Source organism: Dromiciops gliroides, chromosome 1, assembly GCF_019393635.1.
Source record: "Dromiciops gliroides isolate mDroGli1 chromosome 1, mDroGli1.pri, whole genome shotgun sequence".
Lineage (NCBI taxonomy): Eukaryota > Metazoa > Chordata > Mammalia > Microbiotheria > Microbiotheriidae > Dromiciops > Dromiciops gliroides.
Window position 1 is genome coordinate 569,093,976 of NC_057861.1, and position 21,808 is coordinate 569,115,783.

General features: G+C 37.2%; 1 protein-coding gene across 1 annotated transcript in view; it reads right to left on the reverse strand.

Moving 5' to 3' along the window:
* The window catches only part of LOC122737361 (methylthioadenosine phosphorylase), a 64,509-nt gene that overhangs the window by 4,935 nt on the left and 37,766 nt on the right, over positions 1–21,808 (reverse strand). Inside the window, exons 5-6 of the mRNA XM_043979851.1 lie at positions 11,586–11,688; positions 812–1,051 (exon numbers count right to left, since the gene is read on the reverse strand). Of these exons, the coding sequence (XP_043835786.1) occupies positions 812–1,051; positions 11,586–11,688 (343 nt within the window). The remainder of the gene's footprint in view (positions 1–811; positions 1,052–11,585; positions 11,689–21,808) is intronic.

Consider the following 21,808-nt stretch of genomic DNA (forward strand, 5'->3'; position numbering starts at 1 on the left):
CACAACTTGTTCAGCCATTACAATTGATGGGCAACTCCTCAATTTCCAATTCCTTGCTACCACAAAAAGAGCAGCTATAAATATCTTTTTGTATATGTGGGTCCTTTTCCCTTTTTTATGATCTCTTTGGGAAAAAGACCTAATAGTGGTATTGCTGGGTCAAAGGGTAGATATGCACAGCTTTATAGCCCTTTGGGCATAGTTCCTAATTGCTCAAGTGATATCTTTTTTTTTTTTTGAGCGGGGCAATGATGGTTAAGTGACTTGCCCAGGGTCACACAGCTAGTAATTGTCAATTATCTGAGGCCAAATTTGAAGTCAGGTCCTCCTGAATCTTGGGCCGGTGCTTTATCCACTGCACCACCTAGCTGCCCCCTTATATCTTCTTTAAAAAAACATACAGCAGTAGGCATTCTTTTGGGGGGGATCAGGAGGAGAAGGAAAATGAACAAAAAGCTGATGAAATTTTACACTGAACCAGAATCGTTCCCATTAAAGCCATATCCCCCAAATTGTTTTGAGATTCTGGAAATGCAATATAACTGATCATTTAGAAATTAGCTTGTCCTTAATAAAGACAGATGTCAAGAACAAGGTTTTCCCTAGAAACTAAAAAAGGGAAGTTTATTTACAATGTATTTCTGCAAACACCAAAGGCTAGTCTCATTAACATTTTTCAAAAGCAGATTTTGAAACACTGTGATATCTAAGGTACTGTGTAAACATAAATCTAGTTCTAACGAGCATGGAAAACTTTCTCTACAATTTTCACCAAACAAGGGACTTCTGTAAGGAAAAAGATTCCACCCACCGCCTCCTCATGCTCTTTCCAGCAGTCGTAATCCGTTGCCATAGCAATGGTTGCATAACAAATTCCAGCTTCTCTGGCAAGAACCACCTCTGGAACTGTGGTCATGTTGATAAGATCTGCTCCCCAAACACGGAACATTAAACTTTCTGCCCGAGAACTAAAACGGGGTCCCTCCACAGTTACCATCGTTCCCTTTGAGTGGCACTTGAGTCCAAGTTTCTTAGCAGTCTCTATGAGAACCTAAAACAAAAGACCAACCAATAAATAAACAAAAAAATCTAATAGCCATCTTATACACATCAAAAATATCTAGGCTCCTTAAAGGTACATCTAAGACAATGTGTCAGTCAGTGGTTCTCAATCTTGGAGTTATTGGCCACGAGCCCTTTCAAATTCATGTGCACCATGTGTTAGCATTGTTACTCTCTAATTTCTAATGTTTGATAATTTTGTGTGTGGGACTGTGAAGTTCTTTGACATTAAAAAAAATTGGGGGGGGGGGCGGGGGACAGCTAGATGGCGCAGTGGGAAAGCACTGACCCTGGCCTGGATTCAGGAGTACCTGTGAGTTCAAATCCGGCTTCAGACACTTGACACTTACTAACTGTGTGACCCTGGGCAAGTCACTTAACCCTCATTGCCCTGCAAAAAAACCAAAAACAAAACCAAAATCCTAATATTTCAAAAATGCTTAGGAACTACTGATCTAGAAGTAAAAAATGAATGGGAAAGGGGGTGTAGCATAGAAGATGGGTGAAGGGGTGAAATTCAGCTTGACAACAGCATACTGAGTTCAATTATGATGCATATGTAATTAAAGCATCATGTTGTATCAGAAGGGGCAGTAATTTGGAATCAACCAAATTCAAGTTTCAACACAGGGTAATTCATCTAGGGCAATTTGTTTAACCTATGCATCTGACTTTCTCTTTAAAATGAAGGGATTGGGAACAGCTAGGTGGCACAGTGGATAAAGCACTGGCCCTGGATTCAGGAGGACCTGAGTTCAAATCCAGCCTCAGACACTTGACACTAGCTGTGTGACCCTGGGCAAGTCACTTAACCCTCATTGCCCTGCCTCCCCCTGCCAAAAAAAATTTTTAAATGAAGGGATTAAACTAGATGATTTATAAAGTCATCTAAAGTGTCAATAGATACATGAATGAATTGCCCCAGTATATAATATTTGGATTAAATAGCCAGGTTCTGAATTTGAAACTATAAAAATGTATCTCAACATTACATGGTTTCACTTTTGATCCTTATTTCACAAAAGGGCTTGGAAGAAAGGCAACAAGCATTTATAAAGTGTCTACTATATTCCATGCACGGTGCTAAGCACTTTACAAATATCTCATTTGGTCCTCCAATAACCTTGTGAGGTAGGTGCTATTATTATCTCTATCACAAGAGGATGTGAGTGAGAATTTTCCCACCCCTTAGTTATAAGAGATTTAAAGAGATTTAGTTATGATAATAATCAGCATATTAACTAAAAGTTGTGATTTAGATATTTAGGAATCTTATTATATTAGTAGATTAAGTCTCTCTTACACAATGTCAGATGATATTTTATACTTAACAATATCAGATGATGTTAGTGTCAGCAACATGATATGATTAAGTTTTCTTAGAAATCATGAGTGACATGTTTGACTACATGTTCAACAAAGGAGTCATGCATCAGAGTTAGGACCTGTTATTGCAAGAAGATTGATAAGATTATTGGAAACTGATGATGACTTTGTCACGTAGGCAGTCTGTCAATATTTTCTAAGAAGACCATCTTCTTAGAAAATGTTACATATTAATTTGACAAAGAAGATGGCCTAAAATTAGATTTTCTGAGCCCTGTAAGGGTATAAAACCCTGTTGAGTCCTCAGCTCAAGATCTTTCAGGTCCTACCCCTGACTGACCAGCTTTATTGTAAGACTGGTACCCTCTCCCAATAAACCTATCTTCAAATGGCTTGGAGACTTCACTTTCTGTTTCTTCATCGGACTTAGAAATTTTCGTGACAATTTTGGTGATCCCGACAGCATCCTGCAGAAATACTGTCCTTCGGGTTCCTCCTTTTCAACTCAGGACTCTATTTGAGCTCAACCCCAGGGATATTTCCCCTCAGTCCCTTCTTGAAGGAGAGAGACTCAAACACAGATTCTCACTGGATGGAGCCACGCTTCTCCAAGTGGGTGAGTATTTTCAAGCTGCAGATTGAGATACTCATTTCTTTCTTTACTTTTCTTTCTTCTGCCTTCTGATACTAATTTTTTAATTGGGTTTTAGAAATTAGAAAGCTAGCTGTAAATTATTCTCTGTGGTTCCTATGTTTCAATTTTAAAAAGAGCTGTTTAAGTTTTTAAAAAGAACTTCTGCTTTTTGTGCTGCCTACTAGGTCTGTGCAATCATTGACTTTCTGTTAGAAGGAGAATCATTTATGATTTTAGCTTTATAAAAGAGATAATAATTGGTTGAAATTTAGATCAGAATTATTTATGATCCTAAAAAAAGATTTATGATTATATCTTATAAAAGAGGAAATATAGAAATAAATTAGGATAATTTATAACATCTTTAAATTAGAATCTGGACAATTAATGTGACTAAAACTGAAATTGTTCTAAATTTGGAGTAAAAGAGGAAGGTGTGTAGAGGCCCAGGCTCTGGAGTTAGTCTGTGCAACCAGCACCACCAGAGTGTGTTAGGGAAGAGTGGCATAGTATCTTCAACCGAGAAGCCCCCTGAAGGTAGTATGGCATAGTATCTCTTTGATCAGAAAAGCCCCCCAGGTTGAAGATATAGTGTCTGGTCCTGTTTGCCTAGTACAAGCCAGACCGTTTCTCCCCATTCTGAGTGACATGGGAATTAGGCCAGGTGAGTATCAATTCCTCAAGATTCTGTTAGATTTTTTATTTTTGAGTAAAGGGACAAAGGAGAATTAACTGTAGGCAAAGAAATAGAGAAAATGTCATCAGATATTGTTTGTAATTGGTTTAAAAACCTTTCAGAGGATCCTCTGAAAAAATTTGGGAACTTTTAATCTTTATATTCTAGCCAAGTTAGAAAACTTCTTAGAAAAACAGGAAAATTGGAAATAGAATATTTAGTTTGTTGAAAATTGTTATCTACCATGATTTTTGAAGAAATTGTTATTCTTTATCCATACTAAATATACCATCAGGTCTTCCTTCTTATTTTACACCTGAAGGGGAAAACTGGGCATGCCCCAATGTCTCAGGATGCCCTAACATGTCCTAACCTGACATGAAGCAATTAAGAGATTTTTATAGATGATTTCATTAGAAAAACAGAGATTTTCTCAGAAAGACCATATAGTAAACTATAGTAAATTCCAAGAGACAACACAGGAAAAAGATGAGACCCAAGAGTTTTTATGATAGGTTCTGTAAGAGTGCTAGCAGAAACCCCATAAATCTTAGGGATGCTACAAAGATAAATACTGTTTTTGTGAATCAGTCTCTTCCAAGTATCTTAATATTTTTTGAAATACTGCCCTGGATGGAATGAAAAGAACATTGGGGAACTAAAAGCAACTGCTCAATATGTGTATGAGGAAAAAGACAAGGAAGAAAGATCTAGTCAGCAATCTGAAGCTATTCTTGCATCCAACAGGTGCCTACAGGAAGAAAGAACAGCAGAGAAAAATTTACTGCTTTTATTGTAGAAAAGTAGGACATCTAGCTAAAGACTGTTTAAAAAGAAAGATCAAGCAGGAAAGAAATTTAGGAGTGAGCAAGGAGTAGAATAGGACAAGTCTGAACATTCCTGGACAGGTTAGTTAATGCTTTTAAGGTATAAAAAATGTCTTTACTTATGTTTGATGATTTGTTAACTTGATTGTTTACTGCATTTATTCTTTTTAGTGGAGATCTTAAATTTCTTATTTTGGGGTGGAAATTGTTATTCAAATTTGAAAAATTGGTGTTTATTGTGTGCTAGAAAATTCAGTAATTGTTAAGTTTGATAAAGATCTTCAAATTGCATTGTGTATTTATTTATATATTATTATCTTTTTTTTTTTTTTGCGGGGCAATGGGGGTTAAGTGACTTGCCCAGGGTCACACAGCTAGTGTCAAGTGTCTGAGGCCGGATTTGAACTCAGGTACTCCTGAATCCAGGGCTGGTGCTTTATCCACTGTGCCACTTAGCCGCCCCTATATATTATTATCAAAGGAGGGAAATCACCATCTGTACCATCTACATAGGTCAGGGGCTAACATTCCAATTCTTCTAAGTCAAAGCCTGATCCTGACAGTAAGCCCATCTATTGTTTTGTTCAGAATTTTGGAATATTTATGTAATTGTTCTTCATTTTTGTCATGCCTAACCTAGCCATTATTGTGACTGTGATGCCACCTATTTTTTCAGGGTTAGATTTATATAGAAACCCTGAATTCCAGTATGTTTGCATTTACATGGTTATCATTAAAGGTTCCACTTTGCTCTTAAACCAGAAGCTTGTTACCAGGATAGCTGTCAGTTGGTTCAGAAACTATTTCAGCGAGGACACAAGATCTAAAGTATTGTGAAACCCCTTGCTGCTTGCCTATTTAAGACTTATTGCTGTGGCTACTGATTATGACATGTTGTGGTTAACTTTACTTCCATTAACTGAGTGTACAGGCAGCTGAACTTATAGTCTTAACAAAAGCCTGTCACTTAGTGAGGATTTTTAACTTCATCAGGGAAAATGATTGTTCATTCTGATTTGATTAGAGACCTGCTTAAAGTCCATTGTTCAGCTCATAAACTGATGTAGCTTAAAAAAAAAAAACAAACAGCCACTGATTCTATAAAACTCTGTGACAGACCTTAATTCTGTAGACAAGGGAGTGGAAACCTGGATACTAGGTATAATGCTAAACAGCTATCAGGAGTTTGCATAAGTGATGAAGGCAAGCCTTTTCTTCCAAAGAAATATTAACACCAGGCCTTTCTAGCAGTTCATTCAAGAGATCACTGTGGCGCACAGGCAATCACAGATATAATAACTGGCTTGTAAGTGATTTTGAAGATTTAATTTTCAACCAGTAAAGGGAAAGGTGACATATAGTGGTCACTCTCTAATATATCTTCTTTTTGAGTCATTGTAACTTAGTTTTATGATTTTGCCAAAAGTTAGACATTTAAAATATTGTTTGATTTTATTAATTAACTGAAAGTTTTCACTACAGCCTTTGTGGCCAAAATAATTATTAGAGAAATTGTCCCTAGATATGGCTCTCCTGCTCAAATTGTTTTAGATAAAAGCTCTTATTTTATAAATAAAATATGTAAATTGTACCAAAATTCCATTTTTAATTTTTTGGACAGGTAGAGTTTACAAATAAGGAAATTAAGATTTTGATTGGAAAATTATGGAAAGACATTCATTTGAAATGGACTAATTTATTTCCTTTAGCTCTGTTTCATTTGAGTAGGCCCAGAGGCGACTATTATAAGATGTTATTTAGTCATCCACCCCTGAAAGCAAGACCATTCATGTTGGGGGAAGATCTATCAATAGCTATATATGTATACACACACACACACACACACACACACGTGAGATTTGCAAAGTAGTCTAAAAAGATTTATTAGTTAGAACATTATTCCTATCTGATTCTATTGATTTTTACATGATTTTTCAATTGGTGATTTTGTATAAATGATAATTTAAGTTGTAACTATTATCTTGAAAGGTGTTGAGTTAGTTTTAATATTCCATGATCTGATTCCTCATGAGGGGAGGAGGAGTCTGTAATTGGTTTCTCTGAATTTTTGTCATCTGAGGAGGTGACACTTGAGGCAACACCCACTTCTTTATATATTTTACTGACTCCCAGTGATGCATTATTAATTCCATTCCAAGGAGGGAGAAGTGTGATAAATTTCAATTTCGATTTTAATTTTGATTTTGAGTTTGAGAATGCTACTACTGAGTCTAACAATTCAAATGCCATTACTGAGTCTGACAATAAAGGGGCAACACCCACTTTATGGATTTTGTTACTCCTAATTTATCTATGTGCCTTGGGAATTGCCCCAAATCCTAGATATAGCAAGGCAGTTTCTAATATAGTATCTATTGATCCTCCAGAATTGATTATTTATACACAAAGGGAACCTTACTCTGAATTGCAGGTTGTTGAACAAAATAACACCTTTTTTTACAACTAGAAATTGTGTAGATGTTGCCACACAGACCAGTTACTCAAGTGATATTGATAGTTTAGACAGTAGTATCCTATTACTCCTGTATTTCAGAGATCTTCTGTAGTGTGGGCTTTAAATCAGACGGTCTGTAATCTAATTTTTATTTTAATACTTAGTTTATCACTGATCTTGGGATATTTGGGTACACCTAGTGATGGCCCATCTTCTTTTGTACACTATAAGGATGTTTGTTTTCCTAGAATGCACTATGGGCTATATTGTCATCCTTAGGAAACTTATTCCCTGAACCTATTCATGTTTCTCATGCTAATATTCCTTCAATAAATATGAATCATATTTGATAGTTAAACTCCACTAGGTAGACAAACCAAACTAGAGAAAAGAGTAATATTACAGGGAAGACTTCTAAAATAATCTGTTATCAGATTACATAGTATTATAGAGTTATACCAGGTTAATCAGATAGGCCCACAAGGATGTTGGATTTCCCAAAAATTCCATCAGTACACTGGTACTTGTAAGTTTGAAAGATTCTATACTCCCAATAGCAGGATTGAATGTCTTATTTTGGCCCATTTGCCCCATGTTTGTTTCTGCCTTATGTTTTGGGGAAGATTTGATTCTGTTATGAATCTTGGAGTCTCATATTCTAGCTTAAGCTTTTGGCACAAATATTCATAAAACTATGATTTGAACCTCTTTTACATTATGTTAAGGGATGCTGTCTATAATACCTGTCATAGGTGCCTCTCTTCTTAATATTAGATGTAATGTATGCCTTGTTTTTCCTGTGACACAATCATAATATTTTCTACTTTAATTATGAAAGTTATGGAATTTTTTCTTATTCTCATGATAGTTTTTGAAATATGATGATGAAATGCCCCACACTAATAGAATTTCAAGTGTAGCAGAATTTCCTCTTTTATATGTTAGGTCTAATTTTATTAGAAGAGATATTCACTTTGAAAAGTAAAATGACGGGGGCGGCTAGGTGTCGCAGCGGATAAAGCACCGGCCCTGGATTTAGGAGTACCTGAGTTCAAATCCGGCCTCAGACACTTGACACTTGCTAGCTGTGTGACCCTGGGCAAGTCACTTGACCCCCCCATTGCCCCCCCCCCAAAAGGAAAGTAAAATGACACTACGCTATTTCTGTCTCCCTGAAGATATTTACAGTTGTACTTTTAGCAAATTTTCTTAGTTGTGTCTTTAGCCACTTTCATGAATTTATCATTTGAGATTTACTTGTCCTTATGAGGCAGTGCTCTATTCTGCTTATGTCTTGAGAGCACGGTGTCTAGTTTTTGTTGTCACATATCACATAATCTACTCTTGTTTGCTTTCTCTAAGAGGACTTATGAGGATTTAGTTGTTGAAGTTAATACAGTATGATTTCTGAGAGTTTCACTCCAAACACCATTGTTCTGCAAGGAAGGATAATAGAAAATTACAAAATTATTATTGGTTCCATTTAAAGTAAGAGTAGATAATAACCCTGGGCAAGTCACATAAATCATAAGCATTTCTATATTATTACAACAAAATCCAGCAGCAAGAGATAGAGAAATTCCATTTTAAATATCTTCAGACAATATAAAATACTTGGGAGTCTACCTGCCAAGCCAAACCCAGGAATCAATATGAAAAAACCAATATGAACACAACTACAGAACACTTCTCATTGAAAAGTAAATTCAGATGTAAATAAATAACTGGAAAAATATTAATTGCTCATGGGTAGGCTGAACCAATAAAAATTATAATCCTACCTAAAATTATTTGTTTAGTGCCATACGAAAACATTTTATAGATCTCGAAAAAAATTCATCTGGAAGAACAAATCAATAAAAAAATGTGAAGGAAGGTGGTCTAGCCATACCAGATCTGAAAAACTATTAGAAAGTGGTAATTATCAAAGCAATTTTTACTGGCTAAGAAATAGAGAGGTGGATCATTTGGATAGAATAGGTACAAATTACACCACGGTATATGATAAACCCCAAAATCCAAGCTTTTAGAACAAAAACTCATTATTTGACAAAAACTGCTGGCAGAAACTAGGTATAGAGCAACATTTTACACAGTATACTAAAATAAGGTCAAAATGAGTACATGATTTACACATAAAGGGTGATACCATAAGCAAATTAAGAGAGCCATGGAATAGTTTATCTGTCAGATTTATGGACAGGGGAAAAAATTAGAACCAGGGAATATTTAGAAAGGATTACAAAATGTAAAGGAGGGAGGGATAGAATTTGGAATTCAAAACTAAATTAAAATGTTTAATTTTTTTAAGTGGAAGGGACAGACACATTCCATATTATAGAAACTGAGAGAATGCAACTTAAAAAACAAAGTATTTTTTAAACTCTTGATGACTGAAAGAAAAGGTCAGTGATACAAATTAAAATCTAACCAATTAACCAGAATCTTGAATCTCATCAGAAACTGTATGCCATCTGTAGGACTAAGGTTCTCTTTCAGTCACTTTATTGTTATTTATTTGTTTATTTTTAGAAGTCTAATCATTTTTATTTGTAGTTTGGGGTTCCAAAGTTTTTTGGGGGGTAGGAGGGTGGGTGTGGGGGGTGGCAGGGTCACACAGCTAGTAACTGTCAAGTGTCTGAGGCCGGATTTGAACTCAGGTCCTCCTGAATCCTGGGCCGGTGCTTCATCTACTGCGCCACCTAGCTTCCCCCTCTTTTGGTCACTTTAACAGGGAAAAGAAAGGAAGAAATGTGTTCTCAGGAACTGAGTTAAGTACTTTACAAACATTACCTCATGTGACCTTCACAACAACCCTAAGAATTAGTGTTATTATCTTTATTTTACTTTTAGTGAGGCAGTTGGGGTTAAGTGACTTGCCCAGGGTCACACAGCTAGTTAAGTGTTAAGTGTCTGAGGCCGGATTTGAACTCAGGTACTCCTGACTTCAGGGTCGGTGCTCTATCCACTGCGCCACCTAACTGCCCCAGTTGGTGTTATTATCAACATTTTATAGATGAGGAAACTGAAAAAGCCAGTGGTGACATGACTTCCCCGGGGTCACATAGTAAGTATCTAAGGCTAAATTTGAACTCAGGTCTTCCTAACTCCAGGTCCAGCATTCTATCCACCGCATCATGAATATCATTCTGAGGATTATTATTAAAGCTCTATCCCTGGGCAAGTCACTTAACCCTCATTACCCTGCCCCCACTCCCCCCAAAAAAGCTCTATTACACTTAGTGAACAAAAGGAAATGCTGATTGCCCATTTTTCCTAGATGAAGGATATCTTTGCATTATTTCCATATCTATATCTATAATTGTACCACAGTGCTTGATGTTTCAGTAGCTTCAGAAGACTTTAGCAAGAATGTGTATATATATATATATATGTATATGTATGTATGTATATATGTATATATATATATATATATATATATGTCTGTCAATGTATGTGTATATATGTGTGTCACTGTATATGTATATATTCTTATAGCCTCATTCAAGGTGGAGATTTTACACACACACACACACACACACACACACACACACACACACACACACACACACACACACACACTCACACTCTTGTTCAAAGCCGCGGCTGCAAAAATTAATTAATTGAATAAAATACTTTTAAAAAGGAGCAGCTAGGTGGCGCCGTGAATAAAGTACCAGTCTTGGATTCAGGAGGACTTGAGTTCAAATCCAGCCTCTGACACTTGTCACTTACTAGCTGTGTGACCCTGGGCAAGTCATGTAACCCTCCCTCATTGCCTCATAAAAAGAAAAAAAGAAAAAGAAAAGCTTGAGGGTGCAATAGATTGATCTAGGGAGACAAATCAGGAGGCAACTGCAATAAAGTCTTAGAGCATGAAGAAAGGAAGCCAAATTCATGAAAAGTAGCAAAGGAAGGGGCAGAGTTTAATTACTTTTAGGTTTGTTGCTTAATTTTCTTCAGATTAAAGTCTGACTTCCTCTAGGGTATAGGTAGTAATTAATATATATAGCTGGCTTGGTTGTAGTCTCTAGGATACTAGAAAAATTTCCCAGAAGAAAGGATTTTCAAGTTAACTTTAACCATAGTTATTTCTGCTGAGACTCACCTAAGGCAAAGTTGTATGGTTACATTTGCCTTCCACAACCCATAAACCCAGCAGAAAAGTTGCTATGGGGAGAGGGGCAGCTAGGTGGCCCTGGATTCAGGAGGACCTGAGTTCAAATCTGACCTCAGATACTTGACACTTACTAGCTGTGTGACCTTGGGCAAGTCACTTAACCCTCACTGCCCCCCCCCAATTTTATATATATATATATATATATATATTGCCATGGGGCTTTTTAGACTCAGCAGTTGCTATTTTTAGCCCCTGGGAAGCTAGGGGAGAGCAGAATAACCATTCTAGGAGCTAAGGCAACCTATTGTTTGCCTTATTGTTTTGTTTAGGGCCATACATGTGGAAGAATGAAGGGGGAAAAACCTCATCATAAGAGTTAACAAATGAATTTTGAAAAATGAGATGACAGATATTTTCTTCCCCTACCACATCACTGAAGTCTGTACATCATAAATTTGAATTGGGTTTTCAGGTACTCTACTAACCTCTCTGGTTTTGGAGCAAAATGGCTCAGCCATTGGAATGTGACACACTCCTCCAGAGCAGGCATGGCTTCCATCATAGAAGGTTTGAGGTCTTTTGGTTGTCCTATAAAAATAAAATGAAAACCAAAACAGTCAAATCTCAATTATTCAGTAACTGAGGTGTCAAAGTTTATGCATTACATAGGGCCCTCTGTTCACTTCCTCTTATGTCCTGCCTCCCTGTTAGCCTTCTCATTTGCAAGTAAGAATTAGTAGTTAAAAAAAAAAAAAAGCAGGGGCAGCTAGATGGCACAGTGGATAGAGCACCGGTCCTGGATTCAGGAGGACCTGAGTTCAAATCCGGCCTTAGACACTTAACACTTACTAGCTGTGTGACCCTGGACAAGTCACTTAACCCCAATTGTCTCACTAAAAAAAAAAAAAAAAGAGCATAGTTTCTGGCATAATGGAAATGGGGAGTTTGATGCCAATTGCTGTAGGATGGGTTTCATAATTTATTTGGATTTCAGTTTGTTATCCCCACATCAATGCCACAGCTAATAAAAGAAGCTAAAACCATATCCTGAACTGGACCTAGAAGGCTTGTTTAAAAGAACATCTCAGAAGCTCCTTGAAAGAATTGACTTGTTGAATCACAAAATATCAAATGTCTCTTAGTCCCTTCCCCATAGTGGCAATCAGAAACAAGTCTACTCATGTTTTCGAGATCTAGTAATGCTTGAATTCATGAGTGAGCCAGGAAACAGAACTATCTATCTTTCCTTTGGGTTATGGAGAAACCAAAATCAAAGTTTCAAATAGCTGCCGCAGAGTAGAATATAATTTAATTTCCTGTTCTCAAGGTGTGGGGAAATGATCTAAAAGGAATAGTTTTTCCTCATCCAAAACTCAAAAGATTTGCCTACCCGAAATAATTATTTCCATTTAATCACATACCAAAACAGTGACTTAAGCTTAAACCAAGAGTACAATTGAAATTAAGAGAATAGAGACTTTCTTTTGGTGTCTACCCAAGCAAGCAAATCTTTCAGCCCCCATGTTGTATTGAGGCACTTTAAAGGGAAAGTTGTAACAATCTCAAAATAATCTTAGGTAGCGCTCAAAAAAGGAGGTTCAAAAATACCAAATTTTAAGATATATATGTATATATTTTTAAATTTGTTTTTCTTTGCAAAACATAATAATTCTGCCACTTAGAGGTCACTAGTCTATGGCACTGCTTCACAAGTCCCACAAAATAAGTGTCTAAGGTTATTTCCCTAGGTATGCTTATAGTTGTAAAAATAAATTATCTCTTTAAAAATCCTTCATAGAAGTTACTCCATGATAACTTTTTTTCTTTCCTTACAACCTACTCTACTTAATTCCCCTTTCCCTTCTTTCTCTCCCATCTCTCCATTTCTCTTGTCCTTAAGAATACCAAATAAAGGGTCAGAAGATAATTGGTTTAAGTTCTAGTTTCATTACTTATTAACAAGATGACCATGAATAAATCATTGTATCACTCAAAACATTAATTTCTTCATCTGTCAAATGAATCCTATTATCTATATTATCTACTTCGTAGAACTATTATGAGGACTCAGTGAAGTAATTGATATATAAGCCCTATTAGGTATGTGGTCAAAGTATACAGTTTTCAAAAGACTTGCAGCCTATTTGTGACCATATGAAAACATACACCAAATCACAAATAGTAAGAGAAATCTAAATTACAACTATTCAAGGTTTTATTTATCTCAAGAAAGTTGCCTGGGGCTCTGGACAAAACACCTCGAGTGTTCAATTTGGCAAAGTAACAAAAAACTGCAAGAGTCAAAATTGGAAGACAGTCACTAAAATAGTTTGTATAGGAATTTTATGGTACAGTAAGCAAAGACAAATATAAGGAATTCAGAGAAACATGGAGAAAATTTGCACCAGAAGATGCAGTGTTCTATGGAAACAAGTAGAAATGAGAGAACCATTATCTCCAGTGACTACTAATTAAATGAAAAACCTGATCAAAGGAAGTCAAACTCTTGAGACTGAAAAACTATTGATGGATGTTTCCAGGGAAGAGATAATGAATGGCACCAAAGAGAAATGGAATACAAAATGGAAGGTACATAATTGGTAGATATATTTGCTCCATTGAAAACTTCTTTTTTGTTTTTGTTTTTGTTTTTGCAGGGCAATGAGGGTTAAGTGACTTGCCCAGAGTCACAGAGCTAGTAAGTGTCAAGTATCTGAGACTGAATTTAAACTCAGGTCCTCCTGAATCCAGGGCGGGTACTTTATCCACTGCACCACCTAGCTGCCACCCTCCCCCCATTGGAAACTTCTTAACTGAATTTCTTTTTAACAGAGTTAACTGTGAAAGACAAAAGTTGCCAACAAAATTTATTTTTTTAAAGAAAGCATCAGACATCAATGATCAGACACATTAATGACTACGTATAATGCATATTCCTTCAGCTTCTTTCTCTAATGTGCCCATTGTGGGGCAGCTAGGTGGTATAGTGGATAGAGCACTGGCACCGGAGTCAGGAGGACCTGAGTTCAAATCTGGCCTCAAGACACTTAACACTTACTAGCTGTGTGACCCTGGGCAAGTCACTTAACTCCAATTGCATCACTAAAAAAAAAGGACTGAATTCTAATGTGCCCATTGGGATTCTCTTTCCCTCATGTGATCACATTCAGCAAGGTACACCATTCTTCTGGTTCTGGCTTTCCCCCCATTTTTATATTTCATAAAGGTGCTTCTAAAATACTGTTTCTAAGAAAAGCTGTGTTTTGAGTTCCAAAAGGCTGAACTCAAAAGAAACCTTCAAAATATAATTTGCCTGTAAGTCAAGAACTTAGGAGATGGCAAAACCATAAAGAACACCAAAAAGCACAGGATGAAATAACATGCTTCAAAACAGTAGACATGTCCTGCACAAGACAAGATATGCAAATGACTATAACTAACTGGAAAAGCAGGACAATTGTCTAAGTTAAGAAGACTGGTATGAAGTAATTCTTAATTCTCTACCATATATTTTCCCCTTAAAACACACACAAATTTGGTATATGTGTGTATATATATATATATTATATATATGAGCTCAGTTTTACAAAACAAAAATTTATAACAAATATTTACTTGAGAAAACAGTAACATAAATGGAAAGAGCAGCAACAGCTAAATAATTCAAACTAAATATTGTGAAATTATAATTTGGCCCCAAATCTATGAAGTAGAAGATTCGCTGGGTGTGGAACACTGCATATAATACCAAAAATTAGATAAGTTGATCTTTTTTTAGATTTGAGAGTAGTTAGGGGAGTTCTGGGGGCGGAGCCAAGATGGTAGAGAGAAGCCAGGAAGTTGCCTGCACTTTCCTGTGTTTTCCTCAAAAACAACATTAAATCACGTCTCTAAACAGATTCTGGAACTACGGAATCTACAGAGAGACACAATCCTCCTACTTGAGATAATTTAGAAGACTTCAAGAAAGGTCTCTCACCTGGGTGAAAGGGGAATGCGGCTCAGTTCAGCACAGCTCAACATTGCTGCAATTCGACACAGCTGAGAGTGGGGCAGCTAAGAGCAGTAAGAAGCTTGCAACAGTGACCCCTGTGCCCCAGGAATGGACTTCAACTTTATAAGTTTAAAAATAGGCTACAACATGAGAAAGAAAAAAAAAAAGGACCCTTATCATTAACAACTTCTATGGTGAAAGGGAAGACCAAAACTTAAATTCAGATGAGTTTGTCAAAATGCCTACAAGTGAAAACTCAAGTGGGAAGATGATCTTGTCTCAAGACCAAAAAGCCTTCTTTGAAGAGCCCAAAAAGTCTTTTAAAAACCAAACGAGGGGGCAGCTAGGTGGCACAGTGGATAAAGCACTGGCCCTGGATTCGGGAGGACCTGAGTTCAAATCCAGCCTCAGACACTTGACACTAGCTGTGTGACCCTGGGCAAGTCACTTAACCCCAATTGTCTCGAAGAAGAAGAAGAAGAAGAAGAAGAAGAAGAAGAAGAAGAAGAAGAAGAAGAAGAAGAAGAAGAAGAAGAAAAGAAGAAGAAGAAGAAGCAGCAAGAAAAAGCTTATTCAGTGGAGGGGACAATGGGAGAGATGCAGGGGAGTAAGTGAACCTTACTCTCATCAGAATTGGCTCAAAGAGGAAATAACATATACACTCAATTGTGTATAAAATTCTTTCTTACCCTGCAGGGAAGTAGGAGGGGAAGTGCATGGGGGGGCAGGGTGATAAAAGGGAGGGCAGATTGGGGGAGGAGCAATCAGAAACAAAACACTTTTGAGGAGGGACAGGTTGAAAGGAGATAGAGAATAGAGTAAATGGCATGGGAAGAGAATAGGATGGAAGTAAAAACAGCAATATTAACTGTGAAAACATTTTTAAACATGGTTTTCTAAGTAAAAATAAGAGCCATTTCCCAACTGATAAATGATCAAAAAAATATGAAAGTTTTCAGATGAAATAAAGCTATCTATAGTCATGAAAAAAATGCTCTAACTCACTATTTATTGGAAAGATGAAAGTCAAAATAAGACTGGAAAATCGGACAACAGAGGAAAATGGCAAATGTTGTAGGGGATATGGAGAAAATGAGACATTAATGTATTGATGGAGTTGTAAACTGATTCAAACATTCTGTGGAACAATTTGGAACTATGGCCAAAGGGCTATAAAACTATGCATATAATTTGACCCAGCAATACCACTACTAGATCAGTATCCAAAAAGAGGTAAAAAACCAAAAGGAAAAGGAGCTATATATACAAAAATATTTATAGCAACTTTTCTGATGGTAAAAAAATTCAAAATCTTGGGGATGTCCATCAACTGGAAATGAATGAACAAACTGTAGTATGTAATTATGATGGGATACTGTTGTTCTATAAGAAATGATGAGCAGGATGCTCTCAGAAAGACCTGGATTTACATGAGCTGATAGAAAGTAAAATGTACTGTGTACAAAGTAACAGCAATAGTGTAAGATGATCAACTGTGAATGACTTGGCTGTTCTCAGCAATACAATGATCCAAGACAACTTTGGACTTAGGATGAAAAATGCTATTCATCCCCAGAGAAAGAAACAGGGTTTTTTTTAACGTTATTTTTCTTGGGACTTTTTTGTTTCTTTCCTTTCACAACCTGACTAATATGGAAACATTAGAAATGTGAGGATATGCCCCCCACCCCCCTCCCCAGTGGTTGCAACTAAAATCTGGAAACACAAAAAGGGGAAAAAATTAAGTTGAACCCCTCTAGAGCTTCAGGTTTACTGTTGTGTGTTTGTGAGAATTTGTTTGTAGAACTGCAATGAAGCCCAGAGGGCCCATATTTCCCATTGCCATTAAGAGTTTCATGAAAAGTGATTGTTTATCTTACACAACTGCTTTGGCTTAGATAATAACTTTCCATTGCAAACATCAATGCTAAACATGTAATAGAGTGAAGGACCCAGGGAAGTAGTACAGTGAAGATTCAGGTCCCTTACTCCAAATCAAATGTCCTCTCCCCAACACCATCCTACCCCTTATTGAATCCTCTCCCATCTCCCTTTCTACCTTCTCCTATTTTCCAATGATCTCCACTCTCTCCACTGTTCCACTGGATCTTCCCACTTTGTTCTTTTTGCCAGCATTCTTTTCCCCCAAATCTAAAAACAAGGAATACCAAAGATCCTAACAGAGAGCCCAATTTGACTTCACAGGAATCACAGACCCAGTAGGGTAGAACCCATCACTGAAATATGCTTTTGAAATATACCTTATTATACAGTATGACAAAGTGGTCAAAGTAGAGGGGAGGGAACTAGATAATGGGAAAAAAGGTTCACATAAGGAAAGCCAGGAACCAGAAACAGGGAAACAAACTGGTTTAAGATCAAAGGAAGGAGAAAAACGAGTCCTAATGTTATGGGACTATACTATCAACAGCATACTGAGATAATGAATAGATGAGTTTGAAAAATAAGTCACAAACCCAGGACCATGGCATGATCCAGGAGTACAGTAACATCTACTGGAGTTTGCTTAAACCAAAAAGAAGAATAAATTCTTGGATTACCACAAAGATCATTTCAATCTTCAATAACATGGAAGAAAAAGGTAGAGGAAACTACTCTTCTGGATCAGATTCTTACCAAAAAGGAGGAAAGAAGGAAGAAAACAAGCATTTATTAAGTGTCTACTATGTGCCAGCACTTTGTAAATATTATTTAATCCTCATGGACCTGGGAGGTAGGTGCTTTATAATTCCATTTTACAGCTGAGGAAATTGAGGCAGACAGAAGTTCAGTGACTCGCCCAGGATTAGAAAGGTAGTCCGAAATTGAACTCAGATTTTCCTGACATCCAGGTCCAGAGTACTATCCACCATGTCACCTAGCTTACTTTAGAAGGAATTACATGGTAAAAAAAAAAAAAAAAAAGGCAGGGGGGGTGGTGTGAAATGACCATTCTATTTTAGAATTTATAAAGTAAAGCAAAACTAGGCAGAGGACTACTAGAGGCAACTGGGTAGTGCAGTGGATAGAAAACTGGAGCCAGAGTCAGAAAGAGCTGGGTTCAAAATCTAGCCTAAGACACTTATTAGCCGTGTGACCCTGGGGGAATTACTTAATTTCTGCCTCAGTTTCTTCATCTGCAAAATGGGCATAACAATATTATCTACCTCTCGTGGTTCTTGAGAAGATAAAATGAGACATTGATAAAATGCTTTGCAAACCTTAAAGCGATGATGATGATGATGATGATGATGATGATGCAGCAAGAGAACAGACCTCAGGGGATTCAGAAAGAGGAAGTAGGATGCCTATGACTAAAATTCTCATGGGGAAGTAAGCCAAAGAGGGATGGGAAGCTCTCAACAATAAAATTCTTGACAAAGTGAGAAATAATGAAGGCACAAAAGAGGAAGTTTTCTGAAGGATGCAAGATGTGGATGACTCAAAAGTTAAGAGGAGAAAAGCTAACTCTGATGGGAGAGCTAGTTGGCTGGCATTGGGGATTGTGATGTTTAAAAATCAATTTTACCAGTATAACATGGGAAAGGTATGACTAAATAGCTGTTCTTTAAAAAATAAAGAGTTGAGGGAACAAGTTGGTCAATGAGTTACATGGGCAATATGGCAGCCACCAAAAGCTTACTCCATCTTTGTTAGATCACAGCTAAAATACTATACTAAGGTTTGGCTACCAACAACATTTTAAGAAGCATGTTGATAAACTGGAGATATATCAGGATAGTGAAGGTTGTTGAGATTATGCTATATAAGGAACTAGGAATGTTTAACCTGGATCAGACTTAAGAGGATATGGGTGGAGGAACATTGATTTCTGTCTTCAAGTGCTTTAAAGTCTTTAACATGAAAGAGTGAATTAATACTTCTCTTGCTTGGTCTCAGGGGAAGAACTAAGATCATAGATCTAGATCTGGAAGAGTACTAAATTCTTAGAGGTCATCTAGGTCCAATCCCCCCACCCCCCAACCTTTTGCAGCTAAGAAAACTGACTCAGAAAGGTTAAAATGACTAGCCCAAGATCATACCAGTGGTACATGGCCAAAGCAGGATCTGAATTCAGGTCCTGTGACTCAGCATAATTTTTGTCATACCATACATTGATGTATCTTTGGTTTTTTTGTTTGAAGAATATATGAAAGCTATAAAAAGTATTTTACCTTTTTTGGGGGGAGGGGGTTGGGCAATGAGGGTTAAGTGAGTTGCACAAGGTCACACAAGCTAGTAGGTGTCAAGTGTCAGAGGCCGGATTTGAACTCAGGTCCTCCAGAATCCTGGGCCAGTGCTTTATCCACTGCACCACCTACCTGCCCTTCCCACTTTTTTTCAACCTATTTTAGGTTGCCTCAGGAGGCAGTGGGTTTCCCCCTTTCTACAGCCCTTAAATAAAGGTTGGATGATCATGGTTATATGGTAAAGCCTTTATCAGGAATGGTATGGCCTAAATCTAGGCTTCTGGGATCCTTTCAGAGGTTGAGATTCTGTGATTCTCTGAGCCTTAATTTCTTAATTTGTAAAATGAGATTAATAATATCTATTCTGTTTATAAGGCTGCTCATGAGAATCAGGGAATAATATGAAAGAACCTGATAAATTGTAAAGTGACAGAAATGCTTTGGTTTTTTTTTTTTTATATATGGAACTATATGGAAGGTAAGCTATCTTCTAATATCTACCCATTCTAAAAATAGATTTCATTATTCATTCCATCTCATCTAATGCATAAAAGAGCTAAAAGGGGAAAAAATAAAAATTTTCATAAGTTTGAGACATTAAAAAGAGCCAGCATAGGGGCAACTAGGTGGCACAGTGGATAGAGCACTGGCCCTGGAGTCAGGAGTACCTGAGTTCAAATCCGGCCTCAGACACGTAACACTTACTAGCTGTGTGACCCTGGGCAAGTCACTTAACCCCAATTGCCTCACTAAGGAAAAAAAAAAAGAAATAGAAAGTTGGATACAAGCAGACACACATATAGACAGACACACATATACATATACAACACATGCACATACAAATCCATAACCATATATATATATATATATATATATATATATATATATATACACACATATACACAAATAGAATATAGAATACAAGGTTATATAACCTAAAGAAATACTAAGAAAGAAGTTGCTTCTACTTAGGATAACCGAAGGAATGCTTAATGTAGGATGGGTAGCTTTTGAATTGGGCCTTAAGTGACAGGTAGTATATAAACCCAGAAAAATGGTAAGGGAGGTAGTTTAGGCAGAGAGTGGTGATAAATTCGGCAGCAGTGATGATTAAATAGGGGGTGGAGGAGGAGAAAGACAAGAGATGGGAGGCTCTAACAATAGTCCTGGCATGAGGTAATAAGAGAGAGGACAGAACCAGGGTGGTGTCTTTTCCATTTCCATTTGAGAGCTATTATACAAGGAAGAACAGGATGTAGGGAAAGGGAAAGAGGAATCAAAGATCAGACTTAACTAGTCTTAAAACCAAAATGTGAGGTGTTATGGAGAAGGTAGAGTAGAGATCTAGATGTGGAACTAACACTCTGGAGAAAGCCTGCTTTTAGTGGGTGGGAGGAAGAAGAGATAGAGGAGTCAGAGAAAGAAGAACTTGGAATTAAAATTACCAAAATAGTAAGGAAACAAGAGTAGCCAAGACAAGACAGCTGACATGGTTAGTGCTACAGAGATCAAGAAAAGCAAGGTCTGAAGGACTACTTACTAGATTTAAAGATTGTAAGAGAGTCCTCAATAAAGGAGTGCTACTGCAGCAGGATAAATGAAAAAGCTGAGAACAGCAGGGGTGGGCACTACTACTCACCACACTGTCCCTCATACTTTGTTCTATCTGCATATAGACACCCGAGGCCCTATTTTGTCACTGGCATCTTTCCTGCATTTTGACAGAATGGACAGCTCTAGTGATATTCTTCCTTCAATACATTTACTCTCTACAGGATTTACCTTGGAAAAGAGGAAGGAAAGGAAGAGGTGTTGATAATAGTACCTGACATTTATATAATACTTTAAGATTTGCAGGGGCAGCTAGGTGTCACAGTGGATAGAGCACCAGCCCCGGATTCAGGAGGACCTGAGTTCAAATCTGGCCTCAGACACTTGACACTTACTAGCTGTGTGACCCTGGGCAAATCACCTAACCCCAATTGCCTCACAAAAAAAAAAAGACCAAACAAACAAACAAACAAAAAACTTTAAGATTTGCAAAATATTTTATATATATAACTCATTTGAGCTTCACAGCTCCAAGGCAGGTACTACAGTTATTATTGTCAGGATTTTACAGATGAAGAAACTGAGGCTGGGAGATGTGAGGTGGTAAGTTGCTTGCTAATGGTCACACAGGTAGTAAATACTGAAGGTTTTGAACCCAGGTCTTCCTGATTATAAGTTCAGTAAATTAGAATTTGTTAGGGGGCAGCTAGGTGGTGCAGTGGATAAAGCACCGGCCCTGGATTCAGGAGGACCTGAGTTCAAGTCCAGTCTCAGACACAACACTAGCTATGTGACCCTGGGCGAGTCACTTAACCCCCATTGCCCCAGAAAAAAATAAAAAAAAAAATTTGTTGAGATGCTCTCCTAGTTAGTACAGGTCTAAGACAAGTACTCAGTCCAATACTACTTTTCCTAAATGAGAACATCTGAATTTTAACCCAAGTTCTACTTTTTGGCCTTTCTCTAAACCACA